The sequence below is a fragment of the Poecile atricapillus genome, chromosome 30, assembly GCF_030490865.1.
Source record: "Poecile atricapillus isolate bPoeAtr1 chromosome 30, bPoeAtr1.hap1, whole genome shotgun sequence".
Classification (NCBI taxonomy): domain Eukaryota; kingdom Metazoa; phylum Chordata; class Aves; order Passeriformes; family Paridae; genus Poecile; species Poecile atricapillus.
The window spans coordinates 1089462-1102606 of NC_081278.1; the positions used below are offsets into that span (position 1 = coordinate 1089462).

Consider the following 13145-nt stretch of genomic DNA (forward strand, 5'->3'; position numbering starts at 1 on the left):
GGGAGGGGGAGGCAGGGCCGGGTCCATTCGCTCTGAGCTTTTCATGGAGGGGTTCCCCATGTTTTGGGGGGTTCCCCGTATTTTTGGGGGGTTCCCCGTGTTTTTGGGGGGGGGTTCCCCAGGTTTTGGGGAGTTCCAGGGGGGATCCCCGTGGTTTTGGGGGGGGATCCCCGTGTTTTTGGGGGTTCCCCGTGTTTTTGGGGATCCCCCGTGTTTTTGGGAGTTCTGGGGGGGATCCCCGTGTTTTGGGGGTTCCCCGTGTTTTTGGGGGGGTTCCCCAGGTTTTGGGGTGTTTCTGCGGGGGTTCCCCGTATTCTGGGGTGTTCTGGGGGGGCTCCCCGTATTCTGGGGTGTTTTTGGGGGGTTCCCCGTGTTTTGGGGGGGTTCCCCAGGTTTTGGGGAGTTCCGGGGAGGTTCCCCGTGTTTTGGGGTGTTCTGGGGGGGTTCCCCGTATTCTGGGATGTTTTTGGGGGGGTTCCCCGTGTTTTGGGGTGTTTTTGGGGGGGTTCCCCATGTTCTAGGGGGTTCTGGGGGGGTTCCCAGGTTTTGGGGTGTTTTTGGGGAGGTTCCCAGGTTTTGGGGTGTTTCTGGGGGGTCTCAGGTTTTGGGGTGTTTTTGGGGGGGTTCCCCGTGTTTTGGGGGGGTCTCAGGTTTTGGGGTGTTTTTTGGGGGGTTCCCGTGTTTCTGGGGGGGTTCCCAGGTTTTGGGGTGTTTCTGGGGGGTTCCCCGTGTTTCTGGGGGGGGTCTCAGGTTTTGGGGTGTTCTGGGGGGGTTCCCCGTGTTCTGGGGGGGTTCCCAGGTTTTGGGGTGTTTCTGGGGGGGTTCCCCGTGTTTCTGGGGGGGGTCTCAGGTTTTGGGGTGTTTCTGGGGGGGTTCCCAGGTTTTGGGGTGTTTTTGGGGGGGTTCCCCGTGTTTTGGGGGGGGTTCCCAGGTTCTGGGGTGTTTTTTGGGGGGGTTCCCCGGTTTTGGGGGGGTCTCAGGCGCACTTGGCGCGCGCCTGGGCCAGGAGGTCGCTGAAGGAGTCGAAGAGGCGCTCGAGCCAGGGCTGGTTGCGCATGCAGCGCTGCACCACCTCCTCCTGACCCAGGTCCTCGGCACGGCCCTCGATGGCCGTCGTCTGCGGGGACAACGGGACAGCGGTCAGCGCGGGGGAAGCGGTCAGCGCGGGGGAGGGGCAGGGGGAGATGGGCAGGGGGATGGGGAGATGGTCAGCAGGGTGGGGAGATGGGCAGTGATCAGTGGGGAGATGGTCAGGGAGGTGGGGAGATGGGCAGTGGGGTGGGGAGATGGTCAGTGGGGTGGGGAGATGGGCAGTGGGGAGATGGGCAGGGGGAGATGGGCAGGGGGGAGATGGGCAGGGGGAGATGGGCAGGGAGGTGGGGAGATGGGCAGTGGGGGGGATGGGCAGGGGGGAGATGGTCAGTGTGTGGCCACCAGGACAGGGATGGTCAGTGTGTGGCCACCAGGGATGGTCAGTGGTGGTCACCAGGGATGGTCAGTGGTGGTCACCAGGGATGGTCAGTGTGTGGTCACCATGACAGGAATGGTCAGTGGGGGTCACCAGGGATGGTCAGTGTGTGGTCACCATGATGGAGATGATGGTCAGTGTGTGCTCAGTGGGTCAGAGCTGATGGTCAGTGTGTGGTGACCATGATGAAGGTGATGGCCAGTGGTGGTCACCGGGGATGGTCAATGTGTGGTCACCAGAACACAGCGCTCAGGAGCACTGACACAACACCGATGACCACCACGAGGGAGTGACCACTGAGTGACCCCTGAGTGACCCCTGAGTGACCCCTGACCACTGAGTGACCCCTGACCACTGAGTGACCTCTGAGTGACTCCTGAGTGACCCCTGACCAACCCCTGACCGACCAGAGTGACCACTGAGTGATCCTGAGTGACCACTGACCCCTGAGTGACCACTGAGTGACCCCTGAGTGACCCCTGAGTGACCCCTGAGTGACCATTGAGTGACCACCAGCACTGGCACCAGCAGGAGGAGGGGCACAGGTGCAGGGGGCGTGGCTCAGGTGATTGACAGGGGGCGTGGCTCAGGTGATTGACAGGGGCGTGGCTCAGGTGATTGGCAGGGGGCGTGGCTCAGGTGATTGACAGGGGCGTGGCTCAGGTGATTGACAGGAGCGTGACCAGGGTGATTGACAGGGGCGTGGCTCAGGTGATTGACAGGGGGCGTGGCTCAGGTGATTGACAGGGGGCGTGGCTCAGGTGATTGACAGGGGGCGTGGCCTCACCTCGTCCTTGCAGCGCAGGAAGGTGTGGGTGACACAGGGTGACACAGGGTGACACGGGGTGACACAGGGTGACACAGGGTGACACGGGGTGACACGGGGTGACACAGGGTGACACAGGGGTGACACGGGATGACACAGGGTGACACAGGGTGACACAGGGGTGACACGGGGTGACACGGGGTGACACGGGGGTGACACGGGGTGACACAGGGTGACACCAGGGGTGACACAGGGTGACACAGGGGTGACACAGGGTGACACCAGGGGTGACACAGGGTGACACGGGGTGACACGGGGTGACACGGGGTGACACAGGGGTGACACAGGGTGACACAGGGTGACACCAGGGGTGACACGGGGTGACACGGGGTGACACGGGGTGACACAGGGTGACACCAGGGTGACACGGGGTGACACGGGGTGACACAGGGTGCCATGGGGTGACACAGGGTGACACCAGGGGACAGAGGGGGGACACAGGGGTGACACAGGGTGACACAGGGTGACACGGGGTGACACAGGGTGACACCAGGGGACAGAGGGGGGACACAGGGGCGTGGCCTCACCTCGTCCTTGCAGCGCAGGAAGGTGTGGTACTTGTAGTGGTGCAGGGAGTGGTACAGGGTGTACAGGAACGACTTCTCCACCTCCACCTTGAACTCCTGAGGGGAACACGGGGGATCAGGGACCCCTGGGACACCCCAAAACACACCTGGGGCACCCAAAAACACCCCAAAACACACCTGGGGTACTCAAAAACACACCTGGACACCCAAAAATACACCTGGGGTACCCAAAACACACCTGGGACAGCCCAAAACACATCTGGGACACCCCAAACACACCTGGGACACCCAAAAACACACCTGGGGCACCCCAAACACAACTGGACACCCATAAACACACCTGGGGTACCCCGAAATACACCTGGGACACCCTAAAAACACCCCAAAACACACCTGGGGCACCCAAAAACACACCTGGGACACCCAAAAACACATCTGGGACACCCCAAAACACACCTGGGACACCCCAAAACACACCTGGGACACCCCAAAACACACCTGGGAAGGGACACCCCAAAACACACCTGGGACAGCCAAACACACCTGGGGCACCCAAAAACACATCTGGGACACCCAAAAACACATCTGGGACACCCCAAAACACACCTGGGACAGCCCAAACACACCTGGGGCACCCTAAAACACACCTGAACAGCCCAAAACACACCTGGGGCACCCCAAACACACCTGGGACCCTCCTGAGACCCTCTAAACTCACCTGTGACCGCTCTGGTGACTTCCAAGACCCCCCAGGACCACCCAAAATTCACCTGTGACCTCTCAGGTGACCCCCAGACCCCTCAGGACACCCCCAGACCCCTCAGGACACCCCCAAACCCCCCAGGTGACCCCCAAACCCCGTACCTGTGGTTTCCCCACGCTCCTCTTGACCTTGCTGAGGGTCTTGCGGTTGTAGGGGTCTCCCCAAACCCCACCTGGAACCCTCCAGGTCACCCCCAGGTGACCCCCAGACCCCCAGGTGACCCCCAGGTGACCCCCAAACCCCCCAGGACACCCCCAAACCCCCAGGTGACCCCGTACCTGTGGTTTCCCCACGCTCCTCTTGACCCTGCTGAGGGTCTTGCGGTTGTAAGGGACCCCCCAAACCCCCACCTGGGACCCCCCAGGTGACCCCCAGGTGACCCCAGACCCTCAGGTGACCCCCAGACCCCCCAGACACCCCCAAACCCCTCAGGTCACCTCCAGACCCCCCAGGTGACCCCCAGGTGACCCCCAAACCCCGTACCTGTGGTTTCCCCACGCTCCTCTTGACCTTGCTGAGGGTCTTGCGGTTGTAGGGGACCCCTCAAACCCCACCTGGGACCCCCTCAGGTGACCCCCAGGTGACCCCCAGACCCTCAGGTGACTCTCAGGACACCCCAGACCCCCCAGGGACACCCCCAAACCCCTCAGGTGACCCCGTACCTGTGGTTTCCCCACGCTCCTCTTGACCCTGCTGAGGGTCTTGTGGTTGTAGGGGACCCCCCAAACCCCACCTGGGACCCCCCAGGACACCCCCAGGTGACCCCCAGACCCCCCAGGACACCCCCAAAACCCTCAGGTGACCCCCAAACCCCCCAGGTGACCCCGTACCTGTGGTTTCCCCACGCTCCTCTTGACCTTGCTGAGGGTCTTGCGGTTGTAGGGGACCCCCCAAACCCCACCTGGGACCCCCCAGGTCACCCCCAGGTGACCCCCAGACCCTCAGGTGACCCCCAAACCCCCCAGGTGACCCCCAGACCCCTCAGGTGACCCTCAGGACACCCCCAGACCCCTCAGGTGACCCCCAAATCCCTCAGGTGACCCCAAACCTCGTACCTGTGGTTTCCCCACGCTCCTCTTGACCTTGCTGAGGGTCTTGCGGTTGTAGGGGTCCCCCCAAACCCCACCTGGGGACCCCCCAAACCCCACCTGGGACCCCCCAGGTGACCCCCAAACCCTCAGGTGACCCTCAGGACACCCCCAGACCCCTCAGGTGACCCCCCAGACCCCCCAGGTGACCCCCCAAACCCCTCAGGTGACCCCCAAACCCCCCAGGTGACCCCCAAACCCCGTACCTGTGGTTTCCCCACGCTCCTCTTGACCTTGCTGAGGCTCTTGCGGTTGTAGGGGGACCCCCCCAAACCCCATCTGGGACCCCTCAGGTGACCCCAGGTGACCCCCCAGACCCCCCCCAGGTGACCCCCAGACCCCCCCAGGTGACCCCAAACCCCTCAGGTGACCCCCAAACCCCGTACCTGTGGTTTCCCCACGCTCCTCTTGACCTTGCTGAGAGTCTTGCGGTTTTAGGGGTCCCCCCAAACCCCACCTGGGACCCCCCAAACCCCACCTGGGACCCCCCCAGGTGACCCCCAAACCCCCCAGGTGACCCCCAGACCCCCCCAGGTGACCCCCAAACCCCGTACTGTGGTTTCCCCACGCTCCTCTTGGACCCTGCTGAGGGTCTTGTGGTTGTAGGAGACCCCCCAAACCCCACCTGGGACCCCTCAGGTCACCCCCAGGTGACCCCCAGACCCCTCAGGACACCTCCAGACCCCCCAGGACACCCCCAAACCCCCCAGGTGACCCCCAAACCCCGTACCTGTGGTTTCCCACGCTCCTCTTGACCTTGCTGAGGGTCTTGCGGTTGTAGGGGTCCCCCCCCCGGGCGCAGCCGCACCAGGGACTCGGCGGGCTCGGTGTGCAGCTGGGGAAAGGTGTGCAGGGCCTCCTGGGGTGGGACACCCGCGGTCACCTGGGGCCACCTGGGGTCACCCTGGGGCCACCTGGGGTCACCTGGTGTCACCCTGGGGTCACCTGGGGTCACCCTGGGGCCACCTGGGGGTCACCTGGGGTCACCTGGGGTCACCCTGAGGCCACCTAGTGTCACCCTGAGGCCACCTAGTGTCACCCTGAGGCCACCTCAGGTCACCCTGAGTCACCCTGGGGCCACCTGGGGCCACCCTGGGGCCACCTGGGGTCACCCTGAGTCACCCTGGGGTCACTTGGGGCCACCTGGGGTCACCCTGAGTCACCCTGAGGGCCACCTGGGGTCACCCTGAGTCACCCTGGGGTCACCTGGGGCCACCCTGGGGCCACTGGGGTCACCCTGAGTCACCCTGGGGTCACTTGGGGCCACCTGGGGTCACCCTGAGTCACCCTGAGGCCACCTGGGGTCACCCTGAGTCACCCTGGGGCCACCTGGGGCCACCCTGGGGCCACCTGGGGTCACCCTGAGTCACCCTGGGGTCACCCTGAGTCACCCCTGGGCCACCCTGGGACCACCTGGGGTCACCTCAGGTCACCCTGGGGCAACCTGCGGCCACCTGGGGTCACCTCAGGTCACCCTGGGGAACCCTGGGGTCACCCCTGAGTCACCCTGAGTCACCCTGGGGTCACCCTGGGGTCACCCTGAGGTCACCTGGGGTCACCCGCGGTCACCTGGGGCCACCCTGGGGCCACCCTGAGTCACCCTGAGGCCACCACAGGTCACCCTGGGGCCACCTGCGGCCACCTGGGGTCACCTCAGGTCACCTCAGGTCACCCTGGGGTCACCCTGAGGTCACCTGGGGTCACCCTGAGTCACCCTGGGGTCACCCTGCGGCCACCTGGGGCCACCTGGGGCCACTCCAGGTCACCCTGGGGCCACCCTGGGGTACCCGGGGGTCACCTCGGGTCACCCTGAGGTCACCTGGGGTCACCTTGGGGCTACCTCAGGTCACCCCTGGGGTCACCTGGGCCTCTCAGCCCCCCCAAACCCCTCCCCCAGCCCCCCCAGAGCCCAGAGACCCCTCCCCAGCCCCCCAGAGCCCAGAGACCCCTCCCCAAAACCCCCAGAGCCCAGAGCCCCCCTCCCCAAAACCCCCAGACCCCAGAGACCCCTCCCCAAACCCCCCAGAGACCCCTCCCCACCCCCCAGCCCTCTCCCCAGCCCCCCCCAGCCCCCAGAGACCCCTCCCCACCCCAGAGACCCCTCCCCACCCCCCAGCCCCCTCCCCAAACCCCCAGAGACCCCCCAAAACCCCCAGATCCCAGAGACCCCTCCCCAAACCCCACAAACCCCTCCTGGGATCCATTTCAGCCCCCCAGGGGCCCCTCCTCAAACCCCCCCAGACCCAAAGACCCCTCCCCAAACCCCCAGACCCCAGAGACCCTTCCCCAAACCCCCAGAGACCCCCCCAAAACCCCCAGACCCCAGAGCCCCCTCCCCAGCCCCCAGCCCCCTCCCCAAACACCCCCAGACCCCCCCGACCCCTCCCCAAACCCCAGAGCCCCCTCCCCAAACCCCCCCAGACCCCAAAGACCCCTCCCCAGAGACCCCCCAGCCCCCCAGCCCCCTCCCCAAACCCCAGAGCCCCCTCCCCATACCCCCCCCAGACCCCCCCGACCCCTCCCCAAACCCCCCCAGAACCCCAGAGCCCCCTCCCCAAAACCCCCCAAACCCCCCCCGAGCCCCCTCCCACCCCAGAGACCCCTCCCCAGCCCCCAGCCCCCAGAGACCCCTCCCCCGAACCCCCCCAGAGACCCCTCCCCAAACCCCCCAGAGCCCCCTCCCCAGCCCCCAGAGCCCCCAGAGACCCCTCCCCAAATCCCCCCGAGCCCCCCTCCCCTCCCCAGACCCCCCCAGCCCCCCCCAGAGCCCCCTCCCCAGCCCCGAGCCCCCTCCCCAAACTCCCCAAACCCCCCCAGCCCCCAGAGCCCCCTCCCCAAACCCCCCAAAACCCCCCAGACCCCTCCCCAAACCCTCCCAGCCCCCAGAGACCCCTCCCCAAACCGCCCCAGACCCCAAAAGACCCCTCCCCAGCCCCCAGACCCCTCCCAAATCCCCCAGCCCCCCAGAGACCCCTCCCCAAACTCCTCCTGGGATCCATTCCAGCCCCCCAGGGGCCCCTCCCCAGCCCCCTCCCCAGCCCCCACAGCCCCCTCCCCAAACCCCCCCAGACCCCAAAGACCCCTCCCCAGCCCCCCCAAACCCCCCCGAGCCCCCTCCCCACCCCAGAGCCCCCTCCCCAAACCCCCCAGAGACCCCTCCCCAGCCCCCCAGACCCCAGAGACCCCTCCCCAGCCCCCCAGAGACCCCTCCCAAACCCCCCCAAACCCCCCAGACCCCTCCCAGCCCCCAGAGCCCCCTCCCCAAACCCCCCCAGCCCCCCAGAGACCCCCCAGACCTCTCCTAGGATCCATCCCAGCCCCCCAGAGCCCCCTCCCCACCCCAGAGCCCCTCCCCACCCCCCGAGCCCCCTCCTCACCTGCAGGGAGGGGTTCAGGGTCACTCTCTTCAGCACTTTCTTCTTGTGCTCGTTGAGGATCCCGTCGATTTTCCGCATGGGGGGCAGGTACAGCTCATCTGGGGGGGTCACAGGGGGGGTTTTGGGGTGAAAACGGGGATTTTGGGATTTTTTTGGAATTTTTTTTTATTTTTTGGGGTTTTTTTTTTGGTTTTTTGGGGCTTTTTTGGGGTTTTTTGGGGGTTTTTTTGGGTTTTTTTAAAATTTTTTAGGGATTTTTTGGGGTTTTTTTTTTGGGTTTTTGGGGTTTTTTTTAATGTTTTTTTGGGCTTTTTTTGGGGTTTTCTTGGGTCTTTTTTGGGTTTTTTTGGGGTGGTTTTCTGGTTTTTTGGGGTTTTTTTGGGGTTTTTTTTTTGTTTTTTGGGTGTTTTTTGGGGGATTTTTGGGGGTTTTATGGGGTTTTTTTTGGGTGGTTTTTTTTTGTTTTTTTGTGGGGGGCAGGTTTTTTTGGGGTTTTTTCGGGTTTTTTTGGGGTGATTCCCAGTTTTCTGGGGTTTTTTGGGGGGGTTTTGGGTGGGTTTTTTTGGTTTTTTTTGGGGTTTTTTGGGGGGTTTCTTTTGGGGTGATCCCCACATTTTTTGGTTTTTTTTTAATGGGTTTTTTTGGGTGTTTTTTGGGTATTTTTGGGTGTTTTTTTTGGTTGTTCCCCACACGTATTTTGGGTGGGTTTTTTTGGGCAATCCCCGCAGTTTTTTGGGGTGATCCCCACAGGTTTTTGGGGTGTTTTTTGGGTTGTTCCCCGTGGTTTTTTGGGGTGTTTTTTGGGTTGTTCCCCACATGTTTTGGGGTGTTTTTTGGGGAAATCCCCGTGATTTTTTAGGATTTTTTGGGGGAAAATCCCCGTGGTTTTTTAAGATTTTTTTGGGGCGATCCCCGTGTTTTTTTGGGGTTTTTTTGGGGCAATCCCCACATGTTTTTGGGGTGTTTTTGGGGTTGATCCCCACGTTTTTTGGGCTGGTTTTTTGGGGTGTTTTTTGGGTCCTTCCCCACGCTTTTTGGGGTGTATTTTGGGTTGTTCCCCACACGTTTTTTGGGGTTGTTTTTTTGGGGTGTTTTTTGGGTTGTTCCCCACATGTTTTGGGGTGTTTTTTGGGGAGATCCCTGTGGTTTTTTGGGGTGTTTTTTGGGGAGATCCCCGTGGTTTTTTAGGATTTTTTTGGGGTGATCCCTGTGGTTTTTTGGGGCGATCCCCACGGATTTTTGGGGTTTTTTTTGGGGCAATCCCCGCAGTTTTTGGGTGTTCCCCACATGTTTTTGGGGTGATTTTTGGGTTGTTCCCCGTGGTTTTTTTGGGTGTTTTTTGGGTTGTTCCCCGTGGTTTTTTGGGTGGTTTTTCAGCTCGTTCCCCACGTTTTTCAGGCTGTATTTTTATTTTTTGGGGGTCGGTCTCTCACCGTTGGTGTCCTCCAGGGCCTGGATCATGTCGGGGTCCAGGGCGGTGCTGACCAACATCTCCACGTAGCTGCGGTACATCTCCTTCATCGCCCTCGTGTTCAGCAGCCGCCCCCGGCGGGGCCCCGCTCTGCCACACAGGACACGCCCCTTTAAGGGAGGGGCCACGCCCAAAGAGCCCCGCCCACAACGGGACAACGCAGGCCCCTCCCCCCCTGCCGGGACTGGGGAGGGGCGGGGAAAAGGAGCGCGGCGCCTTTAAGGGAGGGACACGCCCCTTTAAGGGAGCCACGCCCCTTTAAGAGGGACACGCCCCTTTAAGGGAGGGACACGCCCCTTTAAGAGAGCCACGCCCCTTTTGGGGAAGGTCACGCCCCTTTAAAGGGGTTATATCACTTTAAGGGATGGCCACGCCCCTTTAAAGGGTTTATATCACTTTAAGGGAGGGCCACGCCCCCTTGGGGAGAGCCACGCCCCTTTAAAGGGGTTATGGTGCTTTAAGAGATGGCCACGCCCCTTTAAAGGAGAGTCACGCCCCTTTTGGGGAAGGTCACGCCCCTTTAAAGGGGTTATATCACTTTAAGGGAGGGACACGCCCCTTTAAGAGAGCCACGCCTGTTTCAGGGAAGGCCACGCCCCTTTAAAGGAGTTATAGCACTTTAAGGGATGGCCACGCCCCTTTAAAGGAAGGACACGCCCCTTTAAGAGAGCCACGCCCCTTTAAAGGAGCAGTATCACTTTAAGGGATGGCTATGCCCATTTAAAGGAGTTATATCACTTTAAGGGATGGCCACGCCCCTTTATGGAAAGAGCCACGCCCCCTTTAAGGGAGAGCCATGCCCCTTTAAAGGGGTTACAGTGCTTTAAGGGATGGCCACGCCCCTTTAAGTGGGCCACGCCCCTTTAAGGGATGACCACGCCCCTTTAAGAGAGCCACGCCCACTTGGGGAGGGCCACACCTCATCCCCCATCCCAAACCCCAATCCCCCTCCCCAAATCTCACCTCCCCCTCCCCAAATCCCCCTCCCCAAATCCCCCTCCCCAAATCCCCCCCAAATCCCCCTCCCCCTCCCCACCTCCCCCTCCCCAAACCCCAAATCCCCCTCCCCAAATCCTGATCCCCCAAATCCCAAATCCCCCCCCAAATCCCCCTCCCCAAATCCCCCCTCCCCAAATCCTGATCCTCCTCCCCAAATCTTCCCCCAACTCCCCCTCCCCAAATCCTCCTTACTAAATCCTGATCCCCCTCCCCAAATCCCCCCAAATCCCCCTCCCCAAATCCCCCTCCCCAAATCTCACCTCCCCCTCCCCAAATCCCCCATCCCAAATCCTGATCCCCCTCCCCAAATGCCCCCAAATCCCCCCAAATCCCCCTCCCCAAATCCTCATCCCCCATCCCAAATCCCAATCCCCCTCCCCAAATGCCCCCAAATCCCAAATTCCCCCTCTCCCTCCCCAAATCCCCCTCCCCAAATCCCCCTCCCCAAATCCCAAATCCCCCTCCCTAAATCCTGATCCCCCTCCCCAAATCCCCCTCCCCAAATCCTCATCCCCCATCCCAAACCCCAATCCCCCTCCCCAAATGCCCCCAAATCCCCCTCCCCAAATGCCCCCAAATCCCCCTCCCCAAATCTCACCTCCCCATCCCAAATCCTGATCCCCCTCCCCAAATCCTCATCCTCCTCCCCAAACCCCAATCCCCCTCCCCAAATGCCCCCAAATCCCAAATCCCCCTCCCCAAATCCCCCCAAATCCCCCCAAATCCCCCCAATCTCCCCTCCCCACCTCCCCCTCCCCAATTCCCCCCTGATCTCCCCTCACCCTCCCCACCTCCCCCTCCCCCCCTCCCCCTCCCCATTTCCCCCCCCCGATCTCCCCTCACCCTCCTCGCTCTGGGGGTCCGGGCTGGATTCCGACTCCGACGTCGTCGCCGCCTCCTTCAGCCACTTTTTCCTCTTCTTGGGGGGCGGCTCCGCCTTCACTTTGGGGGGCTTGGCTTTGGATTTGGGGGGTCCGGGGGGGGCCCGGGGGGGCCCCGCGGCCGGCGCGGGGGGGGGAGGGGCGGGCTCGTTTTTGGGGGGTTTTTCTGCTTTTTGGGCTTTTTCGGGTTTGGGGTTTTTTTCAGGTTTTTGGGGTTTTTCAGGTTTTTGGGGTTTCTCCGGGGGGTCGGCTCTGGGGGGGGGAGGGGGTTTGGGGGCGCTGGGTTTGGGGTGGTTTTGTCTCCTGTGGGGGGGGGAGAAAGGGTTAAATGAGGGGGGGGTGGGGTTCAGGTGTCCCCAAGGTGTCCCCAAGGTGTGTCCAGGTGTGTCCAGGTGTCCCCAAAGTGTCCCCAGGTGTGCCCAGGTGTGTCCAGATGTGTCCAGGTGTGTCCAGGTGTCCCCAAAGTGTCTCCAGGTGTGTCCAGGTGTCCCCCAAAGTGTCCCCAGGGTGTCCCCAGGTGTGTCCAGGTGTTCCCAAGGTGATTCCAGGTGTGTCCAGGTGTCCCCAGGTGTCCCCAAGGTGTGTCCAGGTGTCCCCAAAGTGTCCCCAAGGTGTGTCCAGGTAATTCCAAGTGTCCCCAAATCATTCCAGGTGTGTCCAGGTGTGTCCAGGTGTCCCCAGGTGTGTCCCCAGGTGTCCCCAGCTGGCCCCAGGTGTCCCCTGGTTTGTCCAGGTGTCCCCAAAGTGTCCCCAAGGTGTGTCCAAGTGTGCCCAGGTGTCCCCAGGTGTCCCCAGGAGTGCCCAGATGCTCTCAGGTGTGGCTCCAGATGTGCCCCAGGTGATTCCAGGTGTGTCCAGGTGTCCCCAGGGTGTGTCCAGGTAATTCCAGGTGTCCCCAAATCATTCCAGGTGTGTCCCCAGGTGTCCCCAAGGTGTCCCCAGCTGTCCCCAGGTGTCCCCAGGTGTGTCCCCAGCTGTCCCCAGGTGTCCCCAGCTGTCCCCAGGTGTCCCCAGGTGTCCCCAAGGTTTCCCCAGGTGTCCCCAAGGTGTGTCCAGGTAATTCCAAGTGTCCCCAAATCATTCCAGGTGTGTCCCCGAGGTGCCCCCAGGTGTCCCACAGGTGTCCCCAGGTGTCCCCAGGTGTCCCCAGGTGTGTCCCCAGCTGTCCCCAGGTGTCCCCAGCTGTCCCCAGGTGTCCCCAGGTGTGTCCCCAGCTGTCCCCAGGTGTCCCCAGGTGTCCCCAGCTGTCCCCAGGTGTCCCCAAGTGCTCCCAGGTGTCCCCAGCTGTCCCCAGGTGTCCCCAGGTGTCCCCAGGTGTGTCCCCAGGTGTCCCCAGGTGTGTCCCCAGGGTGTCCCCAGCTGTCCCCAGCTGTCCCCAGGTGTCCCCAGGTGTGTCCCCTCACCTGAGGGCCAGTGGCCGGTGCCAGGGTTTCCGGGAACACACCCTCACGTAATCCTTCTTGTTGACGTTCTCCAGGAACTTCACGTACAGCCGCTGGTACCGGTGCTTGGCGTCCCCAAAATATCCCAGGTACTGCGGAGGGGAGGGCAGGGGGCTCAGGGGGACCCCAAAAACCCCCAAAATCACCCCAAAATACCCCAGGGACACCAAAATCCCCAAAAATCCACCCCAAAATCACAAAAATCTACCCCAAAATCCCCAAAATCCACCCCAAAATAACAAAAATCTACCCCAAAATCCACCCCAAAATAACCCAAATGCCCACCAAAATACCAAAAAAACC

General features: G+C 62.2%; 1 protein-coding gene across 1 annotated transcript in view; it reads right to left on the minus strand.

The window, feature by feature from the left end:
* Positions 1–904: 904 nt before the first annotated feature.
* PRR12 (proline rich 12) overlaps positions 905–13145 on the minus strand; it is a 54642-nt gene continuing 42401 nt past the window's right edge. The window contains exons 9-17 of the mRNA XM_058859577.1: positions 12804–12934; positions 11610–11703; positions 11363–11546; positions 9483–9608; positions 8050–8147; positions 5459–5531; positions 4640–4695; positions 2822–2917; positions 905–1117 (exon numbers count right to left, since the gene is read on the minus strand). Of these exons, the coding sequence (XP_058715560.1) occupies positions 977–1117; positions 2822–2917; positions 4640–4695; positions 5459–5531; positions 8050–8147; positions 9483–9608; positions 11363–11546; positions 11610–11703; positions 12804–12934 (999 nt within the window). The 3' untranslated portion in view covers positions 905–976. The remainder of the gene's footprint in view (positions 1118–2821; positions 2918–4639; positions 4696–5458; positions 5532–8049; positions 8148–9482; positions 9609–11362; positions 11547–11609; positions 11704–12803; positions 12935–13145) is intronic.